Source organism: Myotis davidii, unplaced genomic scaffold (genome assembly GCF_000327345.1).
Source record: "Myotis davidii unplaced genomic scaffold, ASM32734v1 scaffold247, whole genome shotgun sequence".
NCBI lineage: Eukaryota > Metazoa > Chordata > Mammalia > Chiroptera > Vespertilionidae > Myotis > Myotis davidii.
In genome coordinates this window covers 3836211-3853715 of record NW_006299593.1, presented here as the reverse complement: position 1 = coordinate 3853715, position 17505 = coordinate 3836211, and the positions used below count along the sequence as shown (strand labels likewise).

The 17505-nt window shown below is 38.6% G+C and overlaps 1 protein-coding gene across 1 annotated transcript in view; it reads left to right on the top strand.

The window, feature by feature from the left end:
• Nucleotides 1-17505, top strand: part of APLF (aprataxin and PNKP like factor) — a 39008-nt gene that overhangs the window by 8834 nt on the left and 12669 nt on the right. Inside the window, exons 3-6 of the mRNA XM_006775353.1 lie at nucleotides 1659-1831; nucleotides 5085-5232; nucleotides 5483-5612; nucleotides 9829-10010. Coding sequence (XP_006775416.1) covers nucleotides 1659-1831; nucleotides 5085-5232; nucleotides 5483-5612; nucleotides 9829-10010 — 633 coding nt within the window. The remainder of the gene's footprint in view (nucleotides 1-1658; nucleotides 1832-5084; nucleotides 5233-5482; nucleotides 5613-9828; nucleotides 10011-17505) is intronic.

Here is a 17505-nt window from a genome sequence, read left to right as displayed (position 1 = left end):
CCGTGGTGGTTAGGGCACTCCCACAGGGGGAGCTCTGCTCAGCCACAAGCCAGGCTGCCAGCTGCCAGTACAGCGGTGGTGGTCGGAGCTTCCTCAGCAGCACTAAGTATGTCCTACTGCAGCTTAGGCCTGCTCCCCACTGGCAAATGGACATCCCCCGAGGGCTCCCGGGCTGCCAGAGTGATGTCTGACTGTCATTTTAGGCCCAGTCTCCCTGGGAGCGGGCTTAAACCAGCAGGTGGTCATCCTCCAAGGGGTCCTAGACTGCGAGAGGGCACAGGCCAGGCTGAGGAACGCCCCCTGAGTGCACAAATTTTTGTGCACCAGGCCTCTAGTATTTAATAAAAATTTTAACCAAGTTTACCAATGGCGGGAAAATATTTGTTGTGTAGTAAAAAGAAAAGGAAAAGATACATTTCTAGAATTTCAAAATACATTATAAATAGGCCTGTTATAAACTTCCTTAATATTCCCATAATGAATATATTTTATAGGAACAGAAGTTTTTACCTACTGTATTTATAGTGAATTCTAATCTGTTCAAATTCAGGATGAATAAAACATACCTTAACACCTTCAGTTGTTTTAAATGGTTGGGATCAGAAAAGGTTTTAATGTATGAAAATATAATTTTATCTCAAGATACTTGAATGAAATATAAATAGAAAAACTGGAAATGTTCAGTCCAATCCCAGGGTGGTAATTACCTTGTTATACTGGAGAGGTTGTTGATGTCTCTAGAAAGTCTCACTTAAATTGATGAAGCGGATGGATGGATGGATGGTAAGGGGAGTTGCTTTATCTAAGATTCTATTTAAAAAACCCAAAGATCTGCATTAATATAGATTGCTTTGTTATACACTAAAGCTTATTTATTTTAAAAGCTTCATCATATTGATGACAAAAAGGCTATTTGCCCTTTGGAAATAGCCACTTTCAGCTTGATTCTAGTTGGAATTTTTAAGGTGTCTTTTAATAGGTCTTAATTATGAAGGGAACTTCATTATCTTTAACATGGAAGCTTTTGGTGGTAAACATAATTCAAAGTAATGGATATTGTAATAGTTTTGACATTGAGATATATTTACTTTTTACAATTTGAATATGGATGATAATCTCATGGTGGGATTTTATTAAAACAAAATAAGATTCCTCTATGAGAAGCTTAAAAACCCCACAAAAAATAATTATGCTCTTTGAGAGATAGGATCAAAACTTCCCTTCTCATAGTTTCTAATCTTTTAATCATAGTAAGAAATTATTAAGGGAAAATAAATGGAAAAGAAGCAAGCCATTTCCAGGGGATTGGTGAATTTTGGATCTCGAAGTAAAGGGAGTCAGTTTCCATACTGGAGAAATTTTTTTCAAGTTTCTCTTTTCAATTTCAAATTACCTCAAGCAAAACAGAGTATCTTTTAACCAGTTAATTGGTAATTCTTTTTAATTATTATTCTTAGAGAAATGGGAGGTATATTACAGCTTTTTTTGTATGAATGGATAAAAATTATGGTACTTATAAGTTCCAGATTTATTAGAATTTTAAGTTTCTTATACACCTAATTTATTGTGATATTGAAGTTTTGTATCAGTTAATATTCAGTTGTATTTTTTCATAATTTTGAGTTACAACGTCACTGTATTCTTTCTTTCTTTGTTAGATTCACACAAGTCCATGTTTTTATCAGTCTTCTGAAAAGAGCCAGCTCTTACCATTGAAGACAAATCTATGGCACTGGTTGAACCCTGGAGATAGTTTTTCTTTGTTTGTTGACAAATACATTTTCCGTGTTTTCTCTACGTATTCTGAAACAGAATTGGGCTGTACTTTAAGGTAAGATTGCCTGATGAAATGACATTAGGTAATGGTATTTGTAACCTAATTCCTCAGCCATCCGCAAATGCCTCAGGAGGAACTATTCTAGTATTAAACTGTATTGGCGATATAGGAGTTACATGGTGTGTGTGTGTGTGTGTGTGTGTGTGTGTGTGTTTCCAGAAAACATTTGGAAATTCATACCTCAATAGTGATTGTTCTCATATGTGGTGTCTTTTACCACTGTGTTCAGAATGTATTTTCCATCTAACAGTAATGAGGATAGTTAATTTGAAACTCACTATATTTTCTTAATCTTTTTGTGCACTTTAAAGTTTTTATTTTATTATGTTTGTTGTTGAAAGTATTACAGATGTCCCCCCTTTTTCTTTATTAAGATATTAAGCTTTGACTTAGACTAAAGTTGCATAACTTTTATTTCTTATAAAAATAACAGAAAATATAGAATAGGGAAACTGAGGAAATGAGGTGTTATAATAAACATCTGGTGTAAAATTAAATTATATAATACATAAACTGGACCTATAAAAGTAGAGTTATATACTTACTTCAAAAATCAGAAAAATGCTGTACATTTCTATTTTAAGCAAACTATGACCATTGCCTGATAACTCATATACATTATTATATGTCAATTTTAATTTTTATGTCTATTCAAATTAGCTTGTCCCCTTGGTGTGAAAGATCAGTGTTGTGCCTTCAGTCAGATTGTGAATTTTAAATTGTTTTGGTATTGATAAAACTGAAAATAGAACCCACTTTAAGAACACTCTATTTTTTCAGGCTATTATGAAGAGTATTATCTTGTATGTTATTGCTATCAAGCCAAATGTGTTGAAAGAGGTAGTAAATATTTTTTATATGTTTTGGTAATTATGTGCTTAATTTAGGGTAACCTAAATTTTATATTAAAAATGAAATATTCTGGTTTTAGTCTGCTCTTGTAAAATTTCCTTCAGGGTGTTGATTTCACTCTTAGCTTTTTTTCCATTTGTGATTTGGAGTTTTCAAATATTCCCATCTATATATATAAAAGGATAATATGCAAAGTGTCCCCTTGGGAGTTTGACCAGGAGACCGGGAGTTCAATCGCTCGCCATAATGTGCACTGACTACCAGGGGGCGGCACGAAATGAAGTAAGACCCTGGCCAGCAGCCAGGGAAGGAAGGCCCGGGCCGGCAGCCAGAGGCCCCGATTGGCCCTGATCGCAGGCCAGACCTAGGGATCCTACCTGTGCAGGAATTTTGTACACTGGGCCTCTAGTGATGATCTAATGATTTTTGATGTGCAATAATGATTTTCATTTTTTTTACTTTGGTCCCTATTATGTAGTAACAATAGTTGAAAGACCATTAAGTTAACTATAATTTCTATTTTTAATTAAAAATATTTGTCACGTATGCATCATTCAATATATGATTCAAAGCATATAGCCCTCCCTTTTGAGCATTTTGGCAATATTTGATTCATTTCAGAATGTTTTTGATTTCATTGCATTTAACATTTGAACAGGCAGAATAAAGATGAACCTAAAATACTGAATATTTTCTCAAAAGGGGCTATGTCCAGAAGCAACCATAGACAATATGTAAACAGAGATCCATGGCTATGTTTCAGTAGCACTTTGTTTACAAAAACAGGTAGCAGGTTTGATTTGGACTAAGTGTTGCTGTTTGCTGATTCCTGTATTAGAGTAAAAGCTAAGTTGCTTAAAAAATGACCTCCAAATGCAGTGCTTAAACAAGATAGAACATTTTTTCTGTCACACAATGGTCCAGAGTTATAGGCATGCTCTCCTTCATAATGTAATTCATGTTCTCCAGCTAAGGGAGAAACTCTGTCATCCTCAATATATATCTTTTAAATTAGTTTCATTGTTGGTGTTGCCAGTTGGTAAGGTAAGAAGGAAATGAGGAAGAGAATCCAGGACAGTGTCTTGCACATATCATTTCCATTTACACCCCTAGTTCCCCAAATTAGGCACATGGCTATACAGAGTTGCAAGGAAAGCTGAAAAATGTGGTCTCCAGCTAGGTGGACAGACATTGTTACAGATGCTTACTGACCAGTGCCATTCCAACTTTGCTGTCTGTTATGCCAGTAACATCCACTTAGCCTCTGATGTTTAATGCTAACCACAGGGCCTGCGCAATTCTAGAATCCTGTCATCTCCAATGATACTACGGAGCCCTGTTTTTTGGCAGCCCCCCCTACCACCAAAACTGACCTGTAGAGGCAGCTACCATTGAGCTACTCAACACTGTCTCACTAGTGTGTACCTTATTGCTTAGTGTTTTGGGTCCTTCCAGAGAACATAGCCAGCTGATGGATTCTCTAGTCTTATGTAAGAAATCCATTTTAGCATGCCTCTTTGGGATAGCATTCAACTGTCTGTATTAGTCCCACTCCTGCACCCCTAGCCCCTGGCAGCTGCTGACCTGATTTCTGTGCCTATAGCTTTACCTCTTCAGAATATCATATAAATAGCTCATTTGACTTAGCAAAAATTCTTTCAGATGCATTCATGTTTTGTACATACCAGCATTTCATTCCTTTTTATTTCTGAGTAGCATTTCTATTTCCATCTTCAAATTTTCAAAAAGATAAATTTGTTGGATCATCTCTATGCATACATAAGTGATAATGATGCAACAACTTTGGATGATCTTATCACATTTGCAGCAAGTAGGAAGTAATTGGTTCTGCTAGTATGTTCCACAGGTGACCATGTGTCAGAACATTTCGCTTTCAGTCAGGCTGCATGTTTGGGGAGATTTCACAACTGGCTGTACTGGACAGAACCCCAGTAACAGTTATAGGATTTTATTTATTTTTTCTCCAAGGGCCTAACTAACTTAGCTGATATATTTGCAATTCGCATTTTCTCTTTGGATTCTGCATGGTGATCTTAACTTTTATGGACTATCTGGACAAATACTAAATAAGTAAGTAGCTCTTAAGCCTTGAGAGAGATGACTGATCCCCATCTGATAAATAGTTGTGGTTTTTAGGCCCAGGATTTGGAAAGATAAATGTATTTTATGGTGATCCTGTGGTCAGAAGACAAAGAACATGTTCTAGTTTAAATATTTTATTCTATTATAGTATAATCTGCTTTTTTGTTCTAAGTCTGAGAAAAGTAGCATAACTCATTATTTAGATGTACTTGGGAGACTTACATTTAAAATAACAAATAACAGCAGTTTTAAATTCAAATGCTAGATAAATGATTTTGATTTTATTTTCTAGAAATAGTCAAATGCTTGATGAAGATGAAATATTGAACGAAACACCAGAATCATCCTTGGTTAATTTGCCTGATGAGACGACTGGTGCCCCACAGCTGGAAGGAAGCACAGGACTAACAACGACCCAGACTTCTACTACAGATAGTGTGGTGAGAAATTTAATATCTCATCCGTTTATAACCTGTCCCTTAAATTATTTTGAGGAGAGAAAAGACAACTGAAATTAGGCACAACACTTCACCTAGTAGAGATCATGAATGTCTTTGAGAAATTTGACAATTCAGTCCATAATTGCAGATGGGTATTTTTATGGTAGCTTTCTACAAAGTAAAAAAATTTACAACTTCATTAAGGGAGCATGCTTATTTTTGGTAATTAATAAGATAGGTGATTTTTTAGTCTTTCGCAGGTGAATGCTCAGGCATCAGTAAGCAGCAGTCCAACCCCGCCCAGAGGAAGAGAATCCTTCCAGCGTGGATGTTAACAGATCTGGGTGATCAAAACCTCCCAGCACCAGTGACCAGTGGAAGTAGGTTTTGTTTCAAGCAAACATTAAGCAGATTTGAAAGTTTTTATGAACAAATGAAGAGGTGAATAACATAGCTTAACATTTTTTTTAGATGTGTACATGAAATCTAATTTAAAACACTAGCTATTATGCTATTTATCAGACATCCTGTTAATTATTTTTTGATTTAACATGTGCTAGACTTACCATATTAACAGATTTTTAAACAAACTTGTGCTGTCATGTCTAAGATAAAAGGCCAGCACAGTAAGGGCTTTATAAATTAATATAATTTTTAAAAAGTGCTAGACACATGATGTTATGTGCTGGAGGATTTAAAGAAGAGGTGACCTCTGTCCTAGTATCGCTTACTGTCCTGGCAGATATTACAATGATTTATGTCATCTGCTGGGTATTCCCATTGATTTAAGATTATTAAAAACATTTCTGCATTGTCTTATTTAGTCAACATTTTATTTGCAACTTTTCAGTCATCTCAGGTTCAGTTTCTTTTCACTGCTTGTTTTCTTCATTTTCCTTTTATTCTCATCTAGTGACTTTCTGTTGGAAATTATAAATGATGTCGAGCTTTTGATTTTATGTTCCTCTGAATAGGTATTTTTGTTCTAATAGACAATTAATTTGGTCTGATAGGCTATTTTCTTTGAATAGGCAGTTAATTCAAGCCCTAAATTCTGTTTTCCCCTGTGTGGACAGCAGTTACAGTCTCTGCTTAGTTCTCCCAGCTTCCAGCTGCTGCTTCCCCCAGGCCATGTAGTGAGCTATGGGTTGATTCTATGCATTGATTTTGGTTTTGGTTCTCTGTGAGTTTCTTTCTTTTAGGATTTTATCCCTAGCTTTCTACCTGCTCCACAAGCCTCTAACTCTGTCCCATGAACAGGTAAGCCAGTAAGACTTCACCTTCTGCTATTTGTGGGAGATGCTCTCAGGAAAGAGCCAAAGTTTACAAACCTCACAGGTTGTAGTGAGTTTTCCAAGCTTAGAATCTTCTCTACTTTTGCCTTTTGGTCACTCTCCAGTATTTTCAGATAGTGGCTTTTATATATTTTGTCCAAAATGTTTAATGGTTTTGTTCATGCAAGCTACTCTTACATTTTACCATGAACATTATCTTTTATAAAACAACTAGAGGCCCAGTGCACAAAAATTTGTGCACTTGGGGGTGAGGGGTTCCTCAGCCCGGCCTGTGCCCTCTTGCAGTCTGGGAACCCTCGGGGGATGACCACCTGCTGGCTTAGGCCTGCTCCCTGGGGGATTGGGCCTAAGATGGCAATCAGACATCCCTCTGGCAGCCCGGGAGCCCTTGGGGGATGTCCACTTGCCAGCGGGGAGCAGGCCTAAGCTGCAGTCGGACATCCTTAGCGCTGCTCAGGGATAGTGTCCCGGATCAGGGTAGGGGTCCTGCTTGGGTGCCTGGCCAGCCTGGGTGTGGGGCTGATGGCTGTTGTTAGGCTGCTCGCACCCCCTTTAGGGTGGGGGTCTCCACTGGGGTGCCGGGCCAGCCTGGGTGAGGGGCTGAGGGCCGTTTTCAGGCTGACCTGGGACTGAAGCTCCCAGCCTCTCCTTTTTTACTTTTAATTTTTATTCTGAGATTTATTTACCTTCTGTAATTGAAACTTTCTTGCGGCTCCAGCTCCAAGGCCGCAGCTGGCTGAAAGCAGGTATCTGGGGATTGTTTAGCTTCTATAATTGCAACATTGTTGCTTAGAGTGCAGCTCAGAGCTGGGCTGCGGCAGGTGGGGAACCTTGGCTTCCTCCATCACTGGAGCAAGCAAACCTCCTATTCGCTTCAGCTGCGTGGCTGCTGGCTGCCATCTTTGTTGGCAGTTAATTTGCATATCACCCTGATTAGCCAATGGGAAGCGTGTCGGAGGTACGGTTAATACCCTTTTTGTCTTTTATTAGATTAGATAGCAGAATTGTATATTTATTTTAGTTGATATTCCTACTCTTACTATTTTTAATATTCAGCATAGTGGTCACAGAAGTCTTCTAAAGTCTTTGATCACGTATGTTGTGGACAGCATAATGCTAGTTTGGATTGTAGGAGGATCAGAAGAATGATAATGCAATAATTAATAAATAATAATCCTATATAATAAAGAGCTAATATGCTAATTAGACCGAATAGCAAAATGACTGTCTGGATTACCTTCAGACGACTGTCTGGACGATCTTCTGGACGAAGCCAGGGCTGCAAGGGCTGAGCCCCTTGCACGAATTTTGTCCATCGGGCCTCTAGTACAATAATAAACTCTGTTTTTGTACTCACAACTGTAAACCTACTTTTGCCCCATCCTGTATTTATTTTATTTCCAGCAATATTGCTAAATGATCTAATTAATTATAATAGTTTTTTTTAGCCTCTTGGATTTTCCAGCTGTATAATCATATTTATAGAATTATGACATGTTGGCTCTTTTTTTTTAAAAAAAATTGTTTATTGTTGTAAGTATTACAGATATACCTCGTTTCCCCCCATTGACCTCTTCAATTCCACAACCACCCCAACATAGGCCTCCATTGCAATTTTCTGTGTGCATGGGTTATGCATATAAGTTTTTTGGTTAATCTCTTCCCACTCCACTCACCTTCCCTCTGAGATTCATCAGTCTGTTTCATGCTTCTATAACACTTCTGGCTCTTATGATCTACCTACTGCTTCTTAAATTTTTCTGACCTTATTTCATATGCTAGAACCTGTACATTTTAAATAAAAATGGGTAAAATTGGTACCTGTTTCTTATTCTGATTTTAATAGGAATTCTATTAGTTTTTAAGCATTTAATAGGATTGGGATTGATTCTGGTACTCTTATGTTTAGGATATGTGTTTTTTTTCCCCCCAGGAATAATTGTTGAAATCTCTGGACATTTTTTAGTATAGTCTTGCATTTTCATATGTTAATGTAATTAATGATATTGGTAGATTTCCTAATGTATCATGCTGTGTTCCTGGAATAAGTTCAGTTTATCATAATGGCTTATTATTTTATACTCTGTTATTAGATTTGCTAATATTTAGTTTAGAACATTTGTATCTATACTCACAAGTATGGTTTGTATTTTTTTCCCACGTGTGCCAACTATGTTAGATTTTGGTGGTAGAGCTTTATTGGTGTTGTATAAAACGAATTAGAAGCTTTTCTATATATGCTCAAGGACAGTTTGAGTAACAGAAATATCTGTTTCTTTTTTTTGAAATTTGATTTTAGAAAGAGGAAGGGAGAGGGAGAAAGAGATAGAAGCATCAATGATGAGAGAGAGGAAGGGAGAGAGAAAGAGGAAAATAAAATTGACCTATTACTCACCCATCTATGCATTCATTGATTGACTCTTGTATGTGCCTTGACTAGGGATCAAATCTACAATATTGACATATAGGAATGATGCTCTAGCAACTGAGCTACCCGGCCAGGGCTAAATATAGATATTTTTAAATTTAGAATTTTATATACATTCTAGGGCCTGTTGCATGAATTCGTGCACCAGTGGGTTCCCTTGGCCTGGCCTGTGGGATCGGGCTGAAACCAGCTTTCCAACATTCCCCAAGGGGTCCCGGATTGCGAGAGAGCGCAGGCCAGGCTGAGGGGCCCCATCAGTGCACTACTGGGGCCAGAGAGGGACATGGGAAGTTGGCCAGCTGGGGAGGGACCACGGGAGGGCTCTAGGGTGTGTTCAGCCCATCTTGCTCAATCCCAATTGGCCGGACCCCAGCAGCAAGCTAACCTACCGGTCAGAATGTCTGAATAAATGTATTCAAGTTGACATCACCATAATGGAACTTTAATTTTACTAGCTACCCCTTCCTTCCTTCCTTCCTTCCTTCCTTTCCTCCTCCCCCTTCTCCTCCTCCTTCTCCTTCTTCCTCTCTCTCTCTCTCTCTCTCTCTCTCTCTCTCTCTCTCTCTCTCTCTCTCTCTCTCTCTCTCTCTCTCTCTCTCTCTCTCTCTCTCTCTCTCTCTCTCTCTCTCTCTCTCTCTCTCTCTCTCTCTCTCTCTCTCTCTCTCTCTCTCTCTCTCTCTCTCTCTCTCTCTCTCTCTCTCTCTCTCTCTCTCTCTCTCTCTCTCTCTCTCTCTCTCTCTCTCTCTCTCTCTTGTTATTGTTTTGTTTTTTTGTGTGTGTTTTTTTGGGGGCATTGATTATTGACATTGGAAGATATAGGAGATAATTTTCTCCTCCTTTTTCTTTGTGTATGTGTACTTATGTGTGTTTAAGATAATGTAAGCCAGAAAAGTGGAAGAGAAGGAATCTGCAAAAATAAAACCCAAGAAAACATAACACAGCAAGGAAGAAAGCGATTGATTTCACCAAGAAGCTCACAAAGTACATCTGCAGAGCAAGACACAGGAAAAAAGTGCAGAAATGTTGATCAGGAAGAGTCTGTCATTTCATCCAAGGTGATTTAAAAAAATAATTATTTGATTGTTTTCTTAATCAAATATTCTAGATAGCAATTAATTATATGTTGTATGCAGCAAGGAAAAAACAAAATTGCTTTTTATTAATGAGTTTATGAAGTTTACAAAAAGAAAAATTAGCTCATATTTTGCTGACTTGCAGACACAAACCTTTAATATAGTATTTGCATTGTAGGAAACAAGGTTATTTAGAAATTTTCAGACTGGGGGAAAGGTAAAGACCACCTGACTGTGGTTATTGGAACCTCCATTATTAAAAAGTGGCCTCTTCTTATTATATTGGTTATTCTCAAATGGCATGTAACCACTTTTTCATTTTCTTTCTTTTTGTTTGTTTGTTAATCCTCACCCGAGGATATTTTTCCATTGATTTTTAGAGAGAGTGGAAGGGAAAGGGAGAAACAGAGAGAGAAATGTTGATGTGAGAGAGATGCACCAATTGGTTGCCTCCCACACATGCCCCGACCAGGGCCCAGGATCCAGCCTGCAACTGAGGTACATGCCCTTGACCGGAATCTAACCAGGACCGTTCAGTCTGAGGGCCAACACTCTATTCACTGAGCCAAACCAGCTAGGGCAAACCACCTTTTTCTTGATGAGTATTCAGAGACCAACTAATGGGCTAATTCTTACTAGCCTGTTGCAGGATTACTTCTGGGCTAACTTTTAGTATATATAAATCTTCTCTTTCAGTTTCTGCTAACTTACTAAAATAGTTTGGATGACTTATGCATTCTTTAGCACCAAGTACTTAAAGAAAATTAGGCCTATATTGGATGCATATAACAGGAGAGGAAAAAAAGATATCCCTGGGACAGAAAGGTCAGATATTCTTCCTCTTGGTAGAGGGATGGCTTCAGATACAGTTTTCATGATCCTGTAGACCTACGGCTGAACTCTGTGGTCCTCATCTTTTTAGTCTCCACAAGAGCCAAAGGAGTAGGATTGGTTTTAGGATAGTGTGCACTGGAGTGATTGAAAGGCCAGTAGCCTTCCCGAGGGTCAGGTCTTTTGTAATACTCCCCTCACTCCTGCCTCCTCACCACCAGAGCAGATCCAGCTTCTCACTGGATCCTTCTTTCAACTAGAGAGGTGGGGTCTAATAACTATAGCCCGAACCCCTGGCTTGCTTTTGGAGTCAAGTTTAAGAAGTGAAAACAATAGCCGAAACCGGTTTGGCTCAGTGGATAGAGCGTCAGCCTGCAGACTGAAAGGTCCCAGGTTCGATTCCGGTCAAGGGCATGTACCTGGGTTGCGGGCACATCCCCAATAGGAGATGTGCAGGAGGCAGCTGATCGATGTTTCTCTCTCATCGATGTTTCTAACTCTCTGTCTCTCTCCCTTCCTCTCTGTAAAAAATCAATAAAATGTATTTTAAAAAAAAAAGAAGTGAAAACAAAGTGTTTCTGACTCAGTGTATTGCCCACAAAAGCTTATAAGGTAAAACTTATTTACTTTGAGACCTAACATGCTCTACTATCTGAACATATTATTATGACTGCCTTTATTTTCCAAGAAGAGAAGTTTATTTTTTCAGAGTAAAATCTATAGTATACATGTTTTACTATGTTTATTTCAACCCATCAGTTTGATGATCACAAGTACTACTTTCACAAACACCTTCTTAACTGATAGATTTTAGAGAGGAGCAGTAAACAGGGCCAAAATATTTGAGGTATTTGTGAGATTTTGATGACATCAAGGTAGTATTCAGCCAGGTCCCAGGAATGTCTGAGCTCTACTTGGCCAATTTTGTTTCCTTATCTTAGGGTTTCTGAGGGAGAGTCAGCTCTCATAGCACAGGAGAAACAGGGCTCAAGGTTTCAGTACCTTTTCATAACCTTTTGTGCAGGGCTTTCTGATAAAGCTGGGCCAGAGATGAGACTTAGACTGAGACCCAAGAAGACCTTTCTAAGCCCCACCGTCCATCCCCACCCAGTTTCACTCTTAACTGGCTTGTAGCTGGTCATGAAGGGATATCTGCAGTGCAGAAGCAGGTGAGAGGGAAAGTTACAAGAGTGAAAACAGGAGGTTGGGGCTGCCTATTTATGCTGTAATGGCATGAGATTGCCAATTATATGGGACTAAGAACAGTTTGGCCATGCCTGCAGAGTAGACTTGGTTCCAGTTCACTTGAGAAGAATCAGTCACATTTTCCTGGGAAAGAGAAAGAAAGGAGGTGGAGAGAAGGGGCAGAAATCACCTTCCCTCACTGGGCCCTACTCCTGAGATTCTGATTCAGTTGTTGTGTGCACATCAGTATTATTTTAAATAAACATTTTCAATTTTAATGTGTACACAAGGTTGAGAGCTACTGATGTTCCATCATTCAACACCTTGAAGGTAACTGGGCCCAAGAGCACATTGCTAGAGACCTTGGGCTCAAACATAGGTCTTTTCATTTTGGGTACAATGGATTTCTCTACCATACATATGAGACTGTCTGCAAGAGTTTTGTGGCTCTATAACTTCTGATAATGCAGCGAATTGCTCTGAAATAGTTCATTTTTCATCAGTTTCCTTATGTCACCCCTTACCAGTTATGTAATTATCTAATTGGGGAGTGAAATGAGGGTGCTTGAATTTATGAACTTTAACAGAAATAATGGTATGTCCTGTACACAGTCTAATTAGGACTGGGTTGTAAATGACAGAAGGGAGCCTAACTGATTCAATGTAAGGAAAATGAAGTGTATCAGCTGTCTATTGCTGGGAAACAAGCTACCCCAGCACTTAGTTGCTTAGCAGAACAATGATTTATTATCTCTTATAATTCTGCGGATTGGTTCAGCTCAGCTAGGCAATTCTTTTATGACACAATTTTGGTGTCAGCTTGACTGTATTCAGCTGAGAGCTCAGCTGAAGCTAAAGCATCCATGGTGGCTTCACTCTCAGGAATGGTGCCCCAGCAAGGATTGATGGAATGACTGGGGACTGGCTGGGCCTCCCTCCTTCCACTTAACTATTAAGTAGTCTAAACTGAGAATCTGTGCCTGACAGAGTGAAAGAAGAAGCTTTCAGGTCTCTGAAGGCCTAGAACTGGTACATGATCATTCTGCAGCATTCTTTTGGTCAGAAAAAGTTACCACTTAGATTCAGGGGAAGGGGATTATATAGAAGGTATAAGTGGAATTATTGGCAGCCATCTTTGATTTATATAGAAGGTATAAGTGGAATTATTGGCAGCCATCTTTGATGACTGTGTCTTACACAGAGATATAGGAATAATTCAATTTCCAGAATGGAAAGAAAAACAGCAGGAACTATAGATCATAGGGACCAGCCAGAGACTTGAGCAAATCAGGTTGGTCTATGGTTTTCTTATTTTTGCTTCTTGAATTATTCTTCACTGCTATTGACAGGCTTTATTCACACGGTCTACAACATGGTCAGAGGTAGCTTTAGGCTCATGCCATCCAGTTTTTTAAGTTAAGAGAAAAAAAATCCACAAGAGTGTCTTGTTTCTGTGGTTGCTTTAGTGTTAAATTCTAGGAACTTGGATAATGGAATCTTCATTTTGACCATTCATAGTGGTCAGAAAGATGAGGCAGTATTACCCCTTTCTCAGTCATTTGATAATGAACGGAGGAAAGAGGTCTAGGAAGAAATGAACAATATACATTATACTTTTTAAAAACACTATAGTTAGATTTGGATAAATTCAGAGAGCAGGAAAACAACTGTGAAAGGCATCGTTGCTGAGCAGAGGTGCAGATGCACGGAAGTGTGTGCTCCATTGATGTGTATCACACTGCAGTGTCATGTGTGTGTGTGTGTGTGCATGGATGTGTGTGTGGATATGCATGGGCAAGAGCTGAGGAGGAAGCTACAGAACAAATCAGAGTGAAAGCCAGATTAAGTAAGAAATCAGGACTATATTTTATGGCTTCAGATACTTATTGAAGTGTTTTGAGTGAGAGTTACATGGTTAGGAGTGTGTAGCAGTGATATGTAAGATGGAGGTGGGACCAGCCTAAGAACCTGCCACAGGTGGCCACAGGGAATGAAAGCCTGGACTGGAATGGTGCCATTGGGACCAGAGAGAAGTAGAGAAATGTGAGAGACATTTTGGAGATAGAATGTGAACAAACCTGTTGACTAACAGAATATCGAGGAAGAGATTGAAAATGTTCTTAACAGAGCAGTAGACATGGCAGTTGGGGAAGAGATGGGAGGACTTTGTTGGTTTGAGGCAGTGGTGATGAAACTGTGAAAGCCGTCTAATAGAAATGAAAGTCTGTCTCATAGGAGAGAAAAAAATCAGAGCTAAAGAGTTCTGTTATGCCATATTATTTGGGAGCAACTTGCAAATACGCCTGTATTTCATTCAGAGCAAACGGAGTATATGTGGAGGTGGATGCTTTGGTGATAAGAACCATTTCTAGATGTACTTCCTGCTCTGTCCTCTCTATGCAGCTTCCCTCTGTGATAATAATTGCTGAAACAAATAAGCTGGCTGTTAAGTATCTCATTTCTCTATAGATAGATGCCTGCTGTGGAGTCTCAACTCATTTTTCTTTAGGGAAATGGCAGGGGAGATAAAGACTACAATGCTTACTTACACAGCTATTTCTTAGGAAAGGCTGAATTCCCCAGAGCTCCTAAGTATTGGTTTATTAAATCAAGGAATCTTATACCCTTTGCTCCTGATTGGTCATTTGGGTTAGTACCGTTTATAGCATAGTTCTGATCAGTCCCATAGAAACATCTTTTCATTTATCATCCATTCACTCGTGCACTCATAAGCATTCATTAATAGTAGTAATGTAGTGGCATTAATTATGCTATTAACAATAACAAATGAAAACAAAAAACTACAACATTTAGTGAACTCTTATTCTGGGCTAGACCCAGCACTTAGATATTATTTCATTTAATTTTTAGAAAATCCTGGAAAGTAGGTTGATTATATATCTGCTTTATAGATTATGAGACCTGAGGTTCTGAGAGTTTAAATCAACTTGTTTAAAGTCAAAGGTTAAGAAATGGCAAAGCTGATATTCAAAATCCAATTATTTTACTTCAAAGATTATTCTAATAATCATTATACTAAGCAGTTATATGCAAGGCAGTGTACTAGAATTTGGGATTAGATGAATAATATGGAGTTAATAAGGAATCCTAGGGACATGATTCGAATAATAAAATAATGTGACCATACATTGATTTTTATGGGAGCTTTGAGGAGGACTACCCAAGCCAGCTGGAGGATTCCTAGGGAAGAGTTCCTAAAAGAAATGATGGAGCTGAATCTTAACAAAAGAGCAGCAGGCACAGCCCAGGTGTGGAAGAGGTAGAGGTAGGAGTCCATCCCAGGTAGATGGGGCAGCAGGTATATGAGCAGGGGGATACAAATGTTATGTTGGGAGTTCTTAGTGCAAAGTAGGTGGCAGTGTGAGATGAGGGTGAAGTCTGAAGGGGGGACTAGTTCAGAGGGAAGACCTTGAGATGTTTTCAGCCACAGAGGTAATCCCGGCAGCTCTGCAGAGGAGAGCTTGGAAGATAGGGGAAGAGGGAGGAGATTAGGGAATTAACACAATCAAGAAATAAAGAGAATGGGCCCAGGGCAGTAACTTTAAGGATGAAGCAAAGGCATTGGATTAGAGTAATGTATAGGAAGCAGAACTGTAGGACTTGTTGCTTGGATCTGGGGAAAGTGGAGGAAAGGAGGGAAAGAAACACTTCCAAGGTTCTGGCTGGAATGAGTGGATAAGTTACATTGGCATAGCTATGGTACAGAATACAGAGGGAGGGTTGCAATTTTGACATTTTGAGTTTGAGGTGCATTGGATATTGGAGAAGAAATGTCTAGCTAGTGATTGAATAAATATGTGACTTTGAAGCTCAAGAGTGAACATGGGGCTAGAGTTTAGGATTTTTTAGTCTCTAGCATGCGGGTGTTAATGGGATGGATGTAGGACTTTTAAAGTAACTTATGAGCAGACATTCTTTCCAAGAGCAGCTTGGAAACAATGATGAATTACCTCATTGAACTAGTATTAGGAGGAAGTTTTTTATTCTGTGCCTTATAGTACATGAAAACTTCAGATGGCTGAGGGATGGGAAGGGCAAGTTAATGGACTATTTTAATAGCCTTAATAATGCAGTCCAGCTGCCTCCAAGCACCAAGGTCACCTTCCATGAGCTCCATGCTCCTCCATCCCAGAGGTTTCTAGCATGTATTTTTATGGTGTACGGGATCCGTCCTCTCCATAATGAATCGCTAGCCTCCCATACTTCATTCTTCATATTCTCATCCAATCTAAGAAAGAAGCAATGTGGGTATTTATAAAATATGGAACTCTCTGCCTTTGCCCTATTTCTTCCAAGTACAGAGCACCTTCCATTTTTCCTCTTCCCTCAGTTGCCAGTTCACTTGCTCTGGCTCATGAGCTTTGTAATTGGCACAGTGCAAATTTATGTCTCAGCAAACTTACAAATTACTGCATGTAATGGATTTTGGGGATCATTTATAAATAATTGAAACCATGATTGTTAAATTCTTGAATGCCAAGGGTCTACTGAATATTAATATTTCATGGAGTTCCATAAAGAACATTATGAATTCTAGCTTCTGTGACTCTTAAAATGGTATATTTGAGAACCCCTGACCCATAGAATTGATATCTGTGACTTTATAACTTCTTTCTCTTTTAGAATAAATTAATGTGTTAAACATATTTCTTGTGAAGATATTTTTTAAAAAAACAAATCCTTATATTTCATGGAAGCAGAGGGAGTTGAAATATGATGCTAAACATTTCATGCCTTATATTTTATTTAATTTTCTTTTATTTGTTTTTCATATTTAAATATATTTTCTTGATGTTTTACAGAGAGGAAGGGAGAGGGATAGAGAGTTAGAAACATCGATGAGAGAGAAACATCGATCAGCTGCCTCCTGCACACCTCCTATTGGGGATGTGCCCACAACCAAGGTACATGCCCTTGACTGGAATCGAACCTGGGACCTTTCAGTCCACAGACTGATGCTCTATCCACTGAACCAAACCGGTTAGGGCTGTTTTTCATATTTAAATGGCAAAATAATACATGCTTGTTGTGAAAAAACAACACCAACACGGAGTATTCAGAAACATATAGGATAAAATATATATCTTGAATTGCCTTATCCTTCAGTCCCATTGTCTTACAAGTATTTTGATTTGTATCCTAAACCATTTCATTTGGATTTATACAAATAAGTACACACATAGCTATATAGGGCTTTTTTTTTTTTTTTTTAAAAAAAAGCTAAATGGAATCATGGTACTATGTATATTGTTATTGTTTAATTTAAAAAAAATAGCCGTGGCCTGGTAGCTTAGTTGGTTAGAGTATCATCCCCATATGCCAAGATTTCAGGTTTGATCCCTAGTCAGGGCACATATAAGAATCAACCAATGAGGGTATAAATAAGTGGAACAACAAATTGATGTCTCTCTCTCTCTCTCTCTCTCTCTCTCTCTCTCTC